We start from the raw sequence: 17,516 nt of genomic DNA on the forward strand, positions 1-17,516 counted from the left end.
TTACTTATTCCCTGAAAGGGTTAAAATATAAGTAAAAAATATGATAAGGCTTTAATTTAAAATTATTTTATTAATGTGTGTGTTTGTGTAATTTAACTTTTTTTCTTTTTTTTTTAAATCATTTATTGTGTATGTGTTTTTTATTTTTTACAGGTTATCCCACAATGACATTATGAATCATAATGTCATTGTGGGATTCCTGCACCGTGGGAACTGTGCGGTCACAGCTAATTGAAAGCAGGTGCCTTCAATTAGCTGTAACTGCAGGCAATAGGAGGGCAATGAATGGAAATACTACCGTATGTTCTGTCATACCTCTACTGCTCTGTGATTGGCTGAGAAATAGACCAATCACAGAGCAGTAGAGGTATGCATGGAGACCTCTATTGCCCTCGTATTGCCTCCAGGATCAGGGGAGCAGAGCTGTCAGCATAAAGCTCCGCTGATTGCTCTACTCCCTGAGGAAAGGGAAAGCCTGATCAGGATTTCCCTTTCCTCAGCAACTTAGGGAGCAGAGAAATCAGCGGAGCTTTATGCTGACAGCTCTGCTTTTTTTTTTTTTTTCCTCCCGAATTTTTGCTGTCGAATGCAGCAAAATTCGGTTCGGGTATACCCGAATTCGAACAGCCATATTCGGGTCGAATATAGGGACAACCCGAATTCGAACATCAACACTATTCCTAATTACAAAAGTTGTCCTCAAACTTTGACTTGGAAAACAGTAAAATCCACATCATCACCGCATGCATTATAAAAAACTAAAAGCTTGGCATAACAAGTAAAATAATTGCACCAAAAATTCTGCAATGCTTTTAAAATCATTATACATGTTTCATTGTAGAAACCTTATTCACTTGGTAAACATGTCTATTTAATTAAGAGATAGGTGCAGCAGCCAGATTTGTGTCTGTTCTGTCCTGTAGATGGAAATGCATATTGTGAATTAGTGTCCTACTGTGTACAAGAGATTAGCTGTGTTACTAAAATGTGAAAAGATTGGAAGATGAGGAAGGCTGGTTAACAAAGCAGAGAAAAAGATCATTTCTTCAAATGGAAATCCTTTAAATTATTAAGAATAATAGTTTTCCGTTTGACTCTCACTGTGCTAATTATCATTTCCACACCAGATTCTGCTTAAGAATCCTTTAATCCTCAGTCTACAAGACATCTTCCTGTATCTACCTCCTGATTGTGGAAAAGGATACTTCATTACTTCATGCCCTATAGTTATGGCGTTTGGTACATGACTAGAATACTAAGGGGTCAGTTTGTAAAGCAGTGAATTTGACATTGACCAAACATTCTAAAAGGGAATTAATCACTGCCATTGAAGACTCATGGACCTGGAAGATTCTCCACCTGAGAATCAAAGGTCTCTTAGCAAATATTAAGTGGGAACCCCAAACATACAGCATTCCAGCTTCCACGCCCCTGCTATTCTGTCAAATGGGCTCTAGAGAAAGTGGAAGCCCTGGGCATTTTCCCACTTTCTCCTACCCAAATTAAGTTGTGCAGAAAATGTTTGGTAAATGCCAGATTAACTACTTTATAAATAGACATCTTAGAGGCTGTCATCTTTGCTTTGGTATATTTATTGAATTTTAATTCAGAGGTTTTCAGCTGGCTTCAAAGAAATTTTGGACTTCTAGAGCATTTCTGTACCATAAAAATGCACTCTGTAGCAAATAATGACATTTAGATACGTGATTCTTATGCAAAGAAGACAGTGAATAGTAATGTCTCCCACCACTCATGCTTCCAAACAATACTGTCTCAGATATTTGATACCGGCTGCTCAGATATTTTAAGTCTGCCTTGACACAGTTTAACTATAAACTACATCCCAACTAAAGAGTAGACATTTAATGTATTGCAACACACTATGTATATATATATATATATATATATATATATATATACAGTACTATAAAGAAAATGATTGTAGAATTTAAATGAAGATCCCAACAAATGCTTTTTTTTGCTAATTATATTAACTGGAGATTTTTCAATTATTCAGTCGGGAGATTGTTGGCATTCATACAGTTGAATTACTTATATGTAGGGGAACTAAAAATTTGGTTGGTTTTACAAATGGACATACTGCCAAAGCACTCATTTGTGGAGTGACAGATGCAAAATTCTGAATTAAGTTTTGAAAGGTAAATTACTTTGTATAAATGAGCAACTCTGTTGGTGGCTTTCAGGTGATTGGAAAAGTTGCTTAGGGTTAGGTCATAGGTCATGGGGGCTGAGTCAGACTTGATGTCAGACCATGATACCTATCTGAGTGGATATGCCTCTCCAGGGAGCTGTTGGAATTTGTGCCCATTCAGCTAAAACAGCGTTTATATAGTTACAGTAGATACACTGGACAGTAGGAACTGACTCAAACTTTGCCATTTTATACCATAGGCACGGCTGTGGTTAGGGCCAGCTTTGTGTAGGGTGCTCATGTTCATCATACCAAACCCTGCATAACATTGCAGCCATTGTCAGATGGTTTACACAGCCAATCCGTTGGTATTAAACCCAACTTTGTGTTTTTTTATAAAAATAATTTTTCCCCCCAGGATTATTCCAAAATAAAATAACAGCTCAGGCTGCAGTAATCACTTGTAAGCAGTCATTACTAGGTTAGCAGGTAGTTCTTTTTTTTTTTTTTTTTTTTTGAAATTGTATTTTTATTGAAAAGTTTTATAATAGGGTACAAAAGGGAAAAGGAGTTACACAAAGGGAAATTAACAATCTTAAACCAGAACAAAACACATCTGAATTTCAGAAATCCAATACCAAATCACAGACATAGTGCATAATATAAACATAATAAAATAGAAAGGAGGTAGGGACAATGAAAAATGTTGTGACATTAGCCAACAAGAAGAACGACTAGGGGGTCAATTGGGCAAATTAGCATAATAACAGTCCCATGCCTCCCAGACCACCTCAAATTTATCCACTGTATTTCTAAGGAGCGCCGTCAAAACATCAAACCATGTTTTTATGGATCTGGCTTTGTGCTTGGTGGGCATGGTCATTCTGGAACAGAAAACAACCTTTTTCAAACTGTTGCTAAATGTTTAGATAGCACAAATTTCTACAATTTCTACAATGCATGCTCCAGCATTTACTTTGCACCTTACTGAATTCAGCTGAATTTGCAGGGGTGTCTACATACGTGGTCTAATAGTGTAGTTGGGATAGTCAGGTGTCTACAAATGTTTGGCAATTTAGTATTATTCTTGTATTTCCAACCTGCTTTTGTGTATTCCAGTTCCTCCTTTTAAAATCTCTATAATATAAAAAAATACAAATGTAGTCAGAATAGTGGGAAGCCCTTAAAATGGGAAAAACCATTGCAGAACATAATATTCGCTAGCAGAGTCCCCCAGAGATAGAAGAAACTGTTGGGTGGTTTACCTGTTGAGTAATTAGACCATTAAAAAGAATCTGCAGTTTAATATAAAGCTTTTCTTTATCTTCTAAAATTCAGTTGTTTAGCTTCTCATTTTCTAAAGCTGCCGTGGCTGCTAATATGTTGATATCCTAAACCAGACAACCAGAATAATTTAAATTTAGGTGCCTTTTAAAAATGACTTCACTTTGATCAGTTCCACATTGACATCTTTTTATCATCATCTATATTTGGCCTACTATTGGTACATGGGAGCTGTGTTAACTTCACAAGAACTAATGAAGAGCAGAAAAGTTGTAAAGTCTGTGATGACCTCAGAATATCTGAAGTGCTAAAGCAGGATTGATATTTCCTGCTGTGGTAACTGTAACACATTTTTAACAGTAATTACTGTGACTTTGAGTTTCAAAAATAAGACTTTTCTTCATTGCTTTATGCCTTTTTATAAGGTATTTTTCTCTCTTCATTAATGTGTACCTAAAAATATACATAATTAAAGCACAACTCAAAACATTTTTTTTTGTTTTGGATAGAACAATGTTGTAATTGCTGTCCGTATCTTCCTGTCATAGAGACATCCATTAGGGAAGCAAATTTGTAGCTTAGACTTATATTTAAAAAAATAAAAGCTGTTTACAAGAAGCCGGTGACCATTAGCTAAAAACGTCTAACAGCCAAGAACCCGATGACCCAAGGATCTGTTTGCTGCGATTGCCATTTGCATGGAACTGAAAATACACGTTCAGTGTTTACACAATGTACCTAATTTATTTAGATCTCCATGAATAAAGCAAACCTGGAATGAATCTGGTCCCGAAATTGAAAAAATTTGCCAAATAATACCAAAAGATTTTAGGAAATCCATTCCAGGTGTGACGGATCACCCAGGTTCTTCCATGGTCTATCCTGTCTATACATGGGAGCTAAATAAATTAGGCACATTGTTTACAGATACCCAACCATGATAGTTATCTTATCATTTTGTTGAACATCATATTCCAAAACCATAGGCACTAACATGCATTTGTCTCAATATTCACTCATCCCTTTTCCATAACCTGCGTTGATATAACAGCCTTTTCTTGTCTAGTAAGACTTTCCACAGTTTTCACAGTTTCCACAGTGTCCATTCAGCTAAAAAAAGCTTTTGGCTTGTTATAGGTGTTCCAATTAATTCTGAAGGTGTTCAGTAGAATCGAGGTCAGGGCTTTGTGCAGGCCATTCAAGTTCCTCCACACAAAACTGGCCAAATGACATCTTTATAGATCTATACTTCTATGACTGTATACAGTCATTCTGGAACAGAAAATGGGCCAATGGAAACTGTCGCCACAAAGCCAGAAGTGCACAATTTTATAAAATTTCTTTAAAGTCTGCCATTCACTGGAATCACCTGAACTCAGCAATTTGGAGGGTTGACCTTTGTTCATATAGTTTTAGATGTGATGGTCGAGTATTCACAAACGTTTGGCCATAAAGTGCATAATTTTTGTGTGTTTTGCACCATTAAAAGGTTTTTATATATTCTTTTCTACTTTGTCTAGTACAGTAAACAGTATCCTTTATAGAGATTTAATAAATCCTTGTTATTTGCAATACAATGTAACCCAGAAAACTAATATATCTTTTTTTTAAATTTATTTTTACTTTAGAGTATAAAAGTGAGCTGGTTACCACCCCCCTCCGGAACGCAAAATGGATTTATTACTGGGTACAAAATCCGCCACAGAAAAACCACACGACGAGGGGAGCTGGAGACAATAGAGCCCAATAACCTTTGGTACTTGTTCACAGGTATGCTTTCCAAGCAAAGTCCAACCTTGTGTCACTAAAACTGTAATCTCATTAAATTTAATGGTAAACAAACTTGCCAATAGCTGCATTTAAGACCTTAGCTAACATCTCTTCGTCTTCTATTTGCACCTCACATTATGAAAATAGAAGTTATAAAAATAACAAGCCCAATTTGAAAACATACAGCAGATAGAAATCCAACACAGGCAGGCTTCATCCTTCTTCATAGACACAGGGCGTCTCAGTGAGCTGTAATATAAATTACGTTATGGGAAGCATTATCTCATGTAATATCACCAGGCACTGAAGCAAACAAAATTACTGTGGCATCACTGAGCAAGTGTGCTGTATGTAATCTTGTGTGAAAGTAAGTATCATCAGGAAATAATGGAGTACATCAAGTAATATGAGTACAATAAGTGCTGTAATCGAAATAGTTAACTTAATAAACAGGCTCACTGATATGCAATAGTTAGATGGATCATGGAAAGGTAGAGATGGGGGGGGGGGGGCTACGTGATACAGATACAAATATGTAGATAGATAGATAGATAGATAGATAGGAAATGGTTGGATACAAAGGTTGATGAAGGAAGATATGATTTAAAGATGAAAGAAAAAATAGTAACATAGATAGAGGTATGGTAGAGAAAGGAGAATAGATTAGATAGATAGATAGATAGATAGATAGATAGATAGATAGATAAATGCCACTTGCCTATTGAATATATGAGTAACAATGGATGGATGGATGGAAAGACTGATAGAGAAAGAGGAATAGGTAATAAAGAAAGATAGATTGTTACCCTTTGCCTGTTGTAACAATCTCACCCTTGACCATATAATGTAATCATTAAAATATACAGAGATTATAATGTAGGTTGATAGATAGATAGATACAAAGATACTATTGGCTATATGAAAGACGTTGTGAGATTGAATGGATGGAAAAGGTTGTAGATGGATAGATGGATAGATGGATAGATAGATAGATAGATAGATAGATAGATAGATAGATAGATAGATAGATAGATAGATAGATAGATAGATAGACAGAACCTAAAATTGACAGACCTTTAAATCTAATATAATTTATGCAGTTTATAGTCCTTTCTGCCTCCATTTTCATGGCTGTTTTCTCTAATAAGACCACATTAATTTAAAAGAAATCTCTTACATGAAAAGAAAGCTCTGTCTATTCCAGAATTATTCCCATCCTTTGCACTCCCCTACATACAAAGATCATTTGACATAAGACATGTTGGGAGAAAAAAAAGGTTTATTCCCTTCTGTACTCACTCCTGGCTGGATGGAAGATATTTATCAGGATTGATCTACATATTAAGCTTCTATTATTGGAATTCAATGTTAGGGCCAATTCATCAGTCACAAAGAGACTTATCATTGAGGATGAAAAGGAAGATGGAGCTAATTGAAAAGCAGGATGCATTGATAACACAAGGACACTTATCTCTCTTCCAAAAAGCTAACCTTATTAATCCAGAAAAAAAATAGATTATTGCATTCTTTCGCTTCTCTATACATGTTGTAGTGCATAATTTGAAATTACTGTTCATACAGGGAATAGAGAGAGTATCATTAACTATGTGAGTTAGTTCAGTATCTAGTAAATGAGGACAGATGTTGCTTTATGACATCCAATCCTGACAGATCTTTTTGTGCCGCCAATGTAGCTGATCAATTAAAGGCCAATATATGTGATGCAATGCTGTTACTTAATAGTTTTAAAAGTTACTTTACCATGATTTTCTAAAAAAGATTATATATTTTTTAGTGTACCATGGTAACGGACTACCTCTGTAATTGTCCTTGTTTCTTTTTGATATCATTTTGCTGAAAACATGAGGTTAAAGTAGAAATCCAAAACTTTAGTTGGTACTGATTGTCATTATTATTAAAGGTGTTTTATCTGACCTTTTGTGTTATAGGTCTCGAAAAGGGAAGTCAATACAGTTTTCAAGTCTCTGCAATGACAGTTAATGGAACTGGACCCTCATCTGATTGGTACACAACAGAAACACCGGAAAATGATCTTGATGGTAAATTAAATTTTAATATTGATACCCTGATCACATAAACATCAATACAGAGGATCACATTTACACAAAAGAATTTAAACAACACAAACAGTGTGTATATACTGTAGAGTTGTAGTATTTAAAAGCATTTTCAGTACACTTCAATGCCCATTATCAACCAATCAGTATATATCCTTCTGCTAAGTCCACTAAAGTCTATATTGTTGACTACTTTGTGGAAATGCACTTTGCTAAATCAATACTCAATATACTATTTTACCTAATTTTCTGAATAATATCAATAGATCTTTTTGCACCTTCTTTCCTTTCATCAATAGTACTGTTTATGTCCTTTTAACATTTGCATGAAACTGGCATCTATGGGCAGATATAAAGACTTAGGAGTTTGATGGCAGGTAAAAAGCCATGTAAAGTTAGGACATTATACCCACTACATAAGCATCTTGTTACTATAACAGGGCATCCAACATCACTCTAAAGGCTGGGATCTGGACATATTTTTAGTACTTCTTCAACATACAACAGTAAATCTATTAATGTTTTAATTGCAAGAAGTCGGAAAGTATTCTGTTAAATGGAAATCCTGGCCTGTTTGTGATACTCAAGGACTGGTGTTAGACACCTGTTTTATAGCATTCATTGCCTTGGTCATGAGTTGTCAGATCACACAACCTAATCCTAGAGTTATAACAGAAGAATATTGGCAGTTAAGAATCATAGCTCTACTTTACATACCAGCTGCTAATTTGTAGAATGGTAATTACAGTGCTTTAAGAAAGACTGACCACTTAAGAGCTGACATTTCAGGAATGGGAGCCAGGCTAATAATTATTTTTAAAATTTTAATCTTAAATTAATCTTTAATCTTAAAATGGGTAAAGGTCAGTTTTTACCCAGCAAATATAATGTGGATATGGGCAGAATCAAATAATTCCTTTACCAATTATTAATAGTCAGCACAAAAGGACTAGTCACTAGTATTGCTGGTATCTTGTAAGTGGTAGGGCTTTGCTTCCTCCTATCAGTGACTCCAGCAAAGGCAACATCAGCAAATCTAGGCAGCAGTGCCTTAGAGCTCACAATCAGACATACACATATGAAGCTGTAGGCATAGCATAGTATCAAAAACATTTGATGTGAAGCTACATTTTCACACCAAGGCACCTCTGAAGACAAAAACTATGGTTCTATGGTTGGCCTGTTGTCCCTTTTATTTAATCTAAACCTGTATAAAAAACATGGAGACGTAGTACGGTAACAAAGCATCCTGATACTACAGGCAAATGCTTGCCCCTACAAAAGTATGCCCCTTTGTGGAGTGAACGTATTTGGAGTATTTTAGGGACTTGCATGAATATATAAGCCATTATAACAACCATACCTTACAGCTCAGTTATTACCAAGGTAGAGGAATTTACAATTTTTTTTTTTGCAAAACAGCATGAAGCTGGCTAAAAAAATCAGATCGATTTAAGAAAGCACAGGAACAAATTAAAAAGTACACTACAGTAAAAAATAACAAATTCCCACTGCAGAAAATATCTTGGTAAGCAGTACAGTCTATCAATTTACTGACATAATCAGGATAGATTGTGACAGAGTTGATATCCATGTCTGCAATGCAAAAACAGGTGAAGAATGCCAAAAATACACTATTTGTCTCTTATTATCCGGGAGGATTCGGAGAAGGCTTAAACATGAAAATAAAATAAACAAGCTTGAGACTTGCACTACCTACCATTTGCCATACTAAGGCATGCTTTTTTGCACGAAAGTTTCAATTTTACTGATGCCACAACTCCAAAGGGAGTCACACACACCTATTAGATTTTGGGATTCTTCAACGTGTCAGCCAAATATTCATGCTGCCAGACAGATTGTTAACGGCTGTTACATTACAGCTTACTAGGTACTTGCTTTTTCCTTTTCCTCACTGTACGTGTGATGGAACTCGGTTTTGACGAGACAAACACTACATCTTAGAGCTAGTCGGATTCCCTGCGGATAGCCCTTTTAATTAGTGTGTTTTGTTAAAATGACTGGAAGGCCCCAAAATGCTGTAAAGTTTAGACTCCCTGCAAGGTTCCCATGTGTTTCTTGACATCTGGGATCTTATCAAATATTTATTTTTAGCATGGAGATTCCTGTGCAGGCAATGCACCCCCAGTGTTATTGCCCTTAAAGGGTTTCTTTTCATTTGGGTAAATGATGACGCACGGGGCTCATAAGGTGTTTTTTCTTTTTCTAATCTGGCTGTGCTTAAAGTGAACCCATCACCTTTTGAGCGAATCTCCTGCCTAAAAAAATATCTAATACCTAGGTATACCCTCATATCATCCACCACCTTGTCTAGGAGCTCCTCACCATCAGGTTAGGATACTTTCACTGGAAAAATAATAGAATCGGGAAATTAAAACATTACGTGGTAAAATTAAAGCAAGATTAAAGAGGAAGATGTTCTGCATATAGGTAATGCAAGATACCACTGTAAACTAAAGTAAAGCAATGTAAAAAGCTTACAATTAATGACCTATATTGTACTGAACTTCTGCAGAACCCTTTTTTTCGTATTTGTTTTACTCCACCACCATGTTTTTAAAATTTAAGTTGCTGGATTAGATGATCAGTACAAATAGACTATGTAGACTAATGTCACCCTTTTCTGGTCATAACTTCCACCCTAGCGCAGTGATGCTTACATAAGCCTTTAGAGTTATATCTTGATTATAGGGATGGAGGCTTTGAACGTTTTTATATATATATATAGCTTTGCACTATGCCTAACTTTTATCTCTGATCAAAACCCTATCAAACTAACAATTGTGGTGTAGAATTTATACTTAAGGTGAGATTTAATGTTACTGAAGTTACTTAGTAAAGTCATGTTTTTAAAATACACTTAAGCCTATATTGTTTCCCATTTACCATTTTAGAACAACCTTGGACCTGCATACTAATAGACTAGAGGCATGACTATAGTAACTGTAATGGCACTTGGGAACCATTACCTAAGGCAGCAGGATTAGAGGGGATGCCAAGTAAGGACTTTTTGTATTTAGGAAAACACAGAGCCTTCTCCCCTATCACATATATGGTGGTATGTGCAGTTTTAAAAACCCCTTTATGGCCAAAATGTTTTGAACACCTACCCATCACCTATGTGAGTTTATTTGACATTCGATTTCATAACTATGGGCAATAATTTGGACCCACCTTTGCAGCCAACATTTGTAGGTTTTGGTACTCATGTTGTATGAAAAGATCTGGTTTCCTATAAAGATCCCAATTCATCCAAACTTTGTTAATAGGTTTGAGGTTCTTACAAAAATTATTAAATAATGCCTTAATGTACCTGGCTTTGTGCATAGAGACATGGGCTATGACAGAAAACATCCCTCAAAGCTGTAACCATAAAGTTGGAAGTGCACAATGATCTATGTCCTTTTGTTCTGCATCACTGAACACCTTATTTGGAGGGCTGTCCATATTAAATTGTTCATTTATATAGGTGTGACGGTTAGATATCCACATACTTTTATATATATATATATATATATATATATATATATATATAGTGTAATAGTTTATATAACATATTCCACCAGTAGTTTGTTATATAAAATATTTTCATGACACTAGAATTTAATATTAATTTGAGCCAAAGAATACATGACATTTCAATATAGCTTTATAGCTTAGTTTTTAGTAGAAGAGCCTAAGATGATATTTCCACAATGCCCCAAACACTTTCATAGAAAAAATAATAATAATTAAAAAAAAAACCATAGGAATGTTTACTCGAATGTCTTTCTTTACAGCGTGATAAAAAATGACAGGTACAATTAAAATTTTATGTTGACATAGAATTCAGATTACAATGAACTGTTTCCCAGCTTGTGACAAAAGCTTAGCTTTTGGTGCCTTTTATGAAACGTTTGAGAGTTTAGATGAAACTTTTCTATTCCCTTGGATAACTTTGCATCACCAAACTCTCTTTATCTGCTCTAATCTGAATAATATATTCCATTTAAATTTCCCCCAGGGCTGCATACATTTTGGGCAAAGAAACGGTTAAGTCATCAGTAAAGTGAAACCTCTCTCCCATCCAATTGGGATGGTTAATAGAGATCTCTGCTCTGAGTCTTCATTACTGAGATTAGTTTTATTTCTGTCTCTGTTACAATTTAATTTCCCTTTTATTAGTCAGAATGATAGAGCAGAATAGCACATAGGAGAACAATGGGACTGTTTTCCGAAATGTTTTAACGTAGAATCCTAAGTAGTACCTTTCACGGTCAATGACATTTTCCATTTTATGATCCTAGAGGTGGTTGATGTATCTGACTCGCTTCACCATTGTGCTTTTCTGGCACAGTTAAAGCTGAACCTAATAAGGATATGGAAAAAATGATAACATAATTTATTAATCTTTATTATCTAATACATTCTTAAATGTATTTATTTTAAACATAATTTAATAATCTTTAAATACATTCTTAAATGTATTTATTTTAAAGTGGTAATAGAGTAAGTTCCTGTATTTGAAACAGTCTTGCAGTGATTAGATTTGGAGAGGAAGAAGCAAAAAAGATACTGGTCAGTTGCTCTCCTCTGCTAAGTGACAAAGACTTAAAATTACCAGTTTGATTACCAATCTAGACCTTACTGGTTCACCCAATAGGCATCAGGATTAATAACCCATATATTAATAGGAAATACATCTAAATGCAGGAAGTTAACTAAAAAGTTTATTACTATTGAAAAATAAGATCCATGACATGCAGATGCTGTCTAACATGCTGTACACAAAACTGAAAGCAATACTATGTGAATGTTAGAGCATATATATATATATGATTACATGTATTTTTGCTATTTAACCATTCTTTTTTTAAAGTCATTCTTACCTATTATTGGATGTTGTTTTCTTTTTAATGTTGGTTGTACTCAGGAGAGCATATTCTTGATGCATTGTGTGAACAACATGTAACTTGTTAATATGGTTCTGTTTTCTCCGAATTGAAGTAATCATTATTTCAATGGAATGTTGCTTAACAATACACTACCAATAGGATGATGTTGTTAGACCAGCATTGCATTTCCCAAAGTCTTGTAAGGAAAAAAAGTACTACATTCCTAAAAAATAGCATCATTAAAAATACTGCATGGCCAATACATAAACCAAACGGATACAAGATATACCTGTATAAATCTGATAAATCTGTATACCAAGTTTATCAAAGACTCCTGTGGTCAAAACACTTATCTTTTGTGCATTTGGACTGTGTACTGGCTATGTTGCATTTTTCTGAAAGAAATACAATATAGATTTTATTTGAATATGGTTTATGTGCACACCGAACATGCACCCCACTGCAAGGTTTCCATAGAGTGTATGGTGGGTTCTTTCATTTAGAACAAACAAGAAAAAGTTATAGGTGTTTACAGTTATATTTTGTATTCTTTTTCCAAATAAACAAACCACAATGCATGTGTAAGAAGCATGTTGGAAACTATTTTTCTCCTGGGTGCATACTAGCTCCAGAGCAGTACAATAACATGAAATGAATTTATGCCACAGGCATGCATCATGTAAATGAGTGAATGGCACCTTTTTTGGTGCAGTTTTTAATATTTTTTTAATTTCATAAAATTTTATATTACTTTTTACTTTTTTGTTTTTATAAATATTTTGTTATTCTGTTTTGTTTTATTTGGGTTTGTTTTTGCTTTTTATTGCCTTGTTGTTTTTATTTTTGCTCCTGGCTACTATATTGGAAATAATCCAGCCAGATACAAAAATTATGTTAATGTCACTTCCGCTCTTCTTAATAACAAACTACAGGGTACATTTGTGAGAAATAGTGATTCTAATTGTGGAGACTGCTTTTGGGAATACTTCAAAATCACTACAGTCTTATGATGGCTCAGCTATTCATTGTTAGGTTTTTTTTATTTTAAAATTATATGTTGCTTCTGTGTTGTCTGTGTGTCTTTGATGATGCCAAATATTGGCTTGCCCCTTCCGCTCTCAAAGAGACAAGCTTCTATGCGATGCTCTTAAAGCCGCCTGCAGCACAGCAGAATCCTTTTTGTCTGTTAGAATGCCAACATAAGACTCACACGCCTCTGCTAAGGCAAAGTGCTAAGAGGGAAATTTGTGCTGAACACTTCAGTGGTGAAAGTATACCCTTTGTGTATGCTTGTTGTTTATTATTGTTTAGAATACTAATAAGTAAAAGCAGGGATTGCTATGCAACCTAAACAAGATTCATTACCATTCATTACCACCAGGGCACAAAAGGTTTTATATTCACTTGAATAGTATTCTTTGCAGCAGTATGTGCATTTTATTTAAGGAAAGTTCCATATACCACTCTCTAATAGGAATATTTCTCAAAAAAGTTAATCATCCAGAAATACATTTTTCTACTGTTCTTAAATAAATAAATAAAAATCATGGAATTTTTGCCAACTGGTGACCCAACATGATTACTTTTCTAAGGTTGTATATTCACTGAATTTTACATTGAATTCCATATATTCAATATTTTTGTGTACTATTTACCAGTTCAGCACAGTGCTTCTTTATCCTTCACACTCTCATCTAAAAGTCAGAGATATTTAATTATTTTTTATCCTACATCAAGACTTAGAATAAATTCCTATTTAATTCATGATGATATTATAAATAAATAGTTATGTTTTTACTTACTATTTAGCCTAATTTGGAAGTATTTGTCTCACTTATTAGGCATATGAGGTAATAATGAATGACTACAGGTAATAAAAAACGGGAAATACACATTTCCAGGAGTCAGAGAATGTGGAAGTATGAAAAACAGCACATGTAGAAGGAAATGCAGCTTTCAGGAGTATATAGGAGAACCTTTATCATTTTACCTAATTGGCGAAGGAGTAGTAAACTCTTTTCCCTACAGATCTGTTCAAGCTATAGGAATTGTGGGCTAACTGAGATGCTACCAGAACCTGTCCAGGGCTTGCTTAAGTCAAACTGATTTTCCCAACCTATTTTCATATATAAAGAGAAGTATACATACTCTTTAATATATACATACAGGAAATTTACATTTAGCATTGATTTCATTTCAAAATCTAATCTAAGTACAAATATTTCAAATATATTATTGAAGACAAAACATTTAGCACTTTTACAGTTTTTTTTCATGTGCGGGAATATAAATGTTTGTATACAACTTTGCCAAAATGAAACATAAGCATGGGAATCCTGAAACCCGTGCTGAAATCCTGGAACCCCTGCTGAAATTATCAGTATTGATCAATCAAAGCACAAATATTGGTCATCAAACCAAAGCTATCAACAGAACACTGTTAATTATTATACAGAAAGCAGTTGCAAATACAATAAAGAAAAGGAAAATTATCTAAGCAATGAAATATTTTATCCTCAAAATGACTAGATTGTAAAAACAAACTTGCTATTTACTTGTAAATTTTAAAGAAGTGGGTTTTGGCACTCCTGGGAAATCAGTAAATTAAAAATGATGTGTAATGAGGTTTCTAAGAATTTGTTTTTGTTAGTCCATGTGGATATCACACTTGGTTTCCAATAAATAGAACATTGTTTTGCATTAATCATAACATTCATTTCATGTGCTATAACACCCATAAGAAATCTGTTTTTCTAGCTTACAACTAGTTAGAAGCTCCAGGTCCCTGAGTCGGGATTATCTATTTATAGCAAAACATCCAACATTCAGAAAATGATAAAAACATAATAGTCAGGCTGTGGGCTAGATGTAGTAAGCCAGCATAGAATATTAATGCTGTTTTTGTTTGACTTGTAGAATCCCAAGTGCCAGACCAGCCCAGTTCTCTTCATGTCAGACCGCTTACCACCAGTATAATTATGAGCTGGACGCCACCACTGAATCCCAACATAGTGGTGCGAGGATACATCATTGGCTATGGTGTTGGGAGCCCCTATGCCGAGACGGTGAGAGTGGACAACAAGCAGCGATATTATTCTATTGAGAATTTAGGTAAGTGAACAAGACAACAATGCAGACAATTTTCTCTATTTTGTATTGGGAGCTGGTACAAAGCAACCTAAATAGGATGGATAGATAGATAGATAGATAGATAGATAGATAGATAGATAGATAGATAGATAGATTGTATTAAACTTTACTTAAAAAGTGCCAACACATTATGCAGTTTTGTCCTATTGCAAATTTATTAGTAGGTTATTGGAGGAGAGGAGAGAACTGTGGATTGTTTTAAAAGCAAAAGACAGAAGCCTAAATTTGATCCCATGGAAGCCAGTGCAGAGATATGCACAGAGCTGCAACAGATGTGTAGAGAGATTGATAGATATGTCTAGTCATAGCATTCATGAACGATTGTATTGGGGAGCATCTGGTTAGTGGGATAGATAGATAGTCATCAGATCCTATTATACATACATGCTTTTTACTCATTGTAACAACCTCACACTAAATCATTATGGTATAGATACTGTACTAACAATTTTGTAGGTATAAAATGACCAGTTGACCTCTTCTGAGACATATTTGTCATTTAGGGTTCATGTACATTGAAAAAAATAATTACCCCATTGTAGGCTCCTTCCTATTAAGCTTGGCCATACTGAAGGCCCTCCAATGGAATTAATATGTTATGTAGGCCATCTTTCCAGTGATGAAATCCATTGCAGTAAGTGTAGTGGCTGCCATTCTTGGAATTCTGAGCTTTCAATCACAAGGTCTTATTACTATGTGTGACTGAATGCGGCAGAGAGGTGACTGACAGCTCGCGGTCTCAGGAGGTTCTCTCCAGCAGACTCCACTCTTCCTAATCGTTATCATGAAAGCTTCTTGCAAGAATCTTAACAGTCAGCTTCTTTAATATCAAGCTTTTATTACATTCTATTAAAGAGTTGTTTTAATGGTGAAAAGCGGTGAAAAAAGAGATGTTTTCATTCCTTTGAACTAGAAGTCTGAAAAGCTAAACCAAAAAAAGTCACTCTATGTGAAAGAGTAGCTTTTATTATATGCCAATAAGTATGTAAATAATCTCATCTTCCCATAGATAATGAGGTATTTGACATTTATAAAATGTTATCCTGCAACCTATTGTTCTGTATTATCAGCTGTATTAGACTAAAGGAAGTTGGGAACTGAATTCCAAGCAGTTAATAAACACGGTTCAGTCATATTGTTTATTCATTGGATAATCTGTATTTTAAATACAGTTAATTATCTATACATTAGCTTCCACTACTGCTCTGCACAAAAGAACTCACATAGGATAGGAAGGAGAAACAGGTGCTACCTACATATGTTTTTTCCCAATGGTGTCATTGTGAATATGTTTAACGTTTTCTACAGCTCCCTCATTGTCCAACCCATGCGTGGTGGGTCCTAGCCAAGATCTATTTAAAAAAATGCAAATGAGAAAGGTGAAGTCAGGGACTTTACTGAAATCAGAACAATATATCTGTAGTACAACTGGCTATTTAGATGTTTGGAGATCAGAAGAACTCAGTTGGGCAATATTTGCATCTTGATTGGATACACAACTCCAACGTAGTGTAGGGTTGAGTGTATCAATTAAAAACACTTGCGATCCAGTTGGTCCAGGTTTTGGCTAGCCAAAACAGTTTTGTTATAGCCACCTACAGAAAACATTTCCTACAGCTTCAGTTAACATGGTCTGCCATAGCTAAAAAAAGGTGCAAGTATCGCTGTCAGCTAGCTGATGTGATAATTGTAATGTTGCTTTTATTAGCCAAGTACCATCACCTTCACCAAAAACAAATCAAGGCACAGATCAATAGACGGCCATGAAACCTATAGTAAAAACCTAATGAGGTTCTTACTCTTCTCCATACTTCCCAAAACTAAAAGAAGAAAGTGTAATGCTTACTCGGGTTTAAAAAATGACTTTTTAAAGGAATCCCTTATTTTACATTTGTAGCCTTACAGGATTTTAAGTGTGGACACTTACACCTGCCAAGGCTATGATGAAGTATTTTTTCAACCTCTCCTGAGTAGTTTTATTTACTAGGCTTTAGATCTCTGTGGCAAAACTCAGAAAAATCTTCTAAGTTTCTTTTTAGTGTCCAAGTTAAAAGATCCTAAACAATATAATGGAAATGATATAAAGCAAAAAAAAAAGAGTTCCTACATCATCAAAGTGATAAAAAACAATGGCACTTTTATTGTTTTATATTTCTGCAGCTTAGATTTCTTTGCAATATGGCTGTA

At 34.8% G+C, this 17,516-nt stretch overlaps 1 protein-coding gene across 1 annotated transcript in view; it reads left to right on the plus strand.

The window, feature by feature from the left end:
- Positions 1-17,516, plus strand: part of DCC (DCC netrin 1 receptor) — a 420,583-nt gene that overhangs the window by 340,902 nt on the left and 62,165 nt on the right. Inside the window, exons 13-15 of the mRNA XM_072413974.1 lie at positions 5,065-5,206; positions 7,156-7,266; positions 15,096-15,290. Of these exons, the coding sequence (XP_072270075.1) occupies positions 5,065-5,206; positions 7,156-7,266; positions 15,096-15,290 (448 nt within the window). The remainder of the gene's footprint in view (positions 1-5,064; positions 5,207-7,155; positions 7,267-15,095; positions 15,291-17,516) is intronic.

The sequence above is a fragment of the Pyxicephalus adspersus genome, chromosome 6 (assembly GCF_032062135.1).
Source record: "Pyxicephalus adspersus chromosome 6, UCB_Pads_2.0, whole genome shotgun sequence".
NCBI lineage: Eukaryota > Metazoa > Chordata > Amphibia > Anura > Pyxicephalidae > Pyxicephalus > Pyxicephalus adspersus.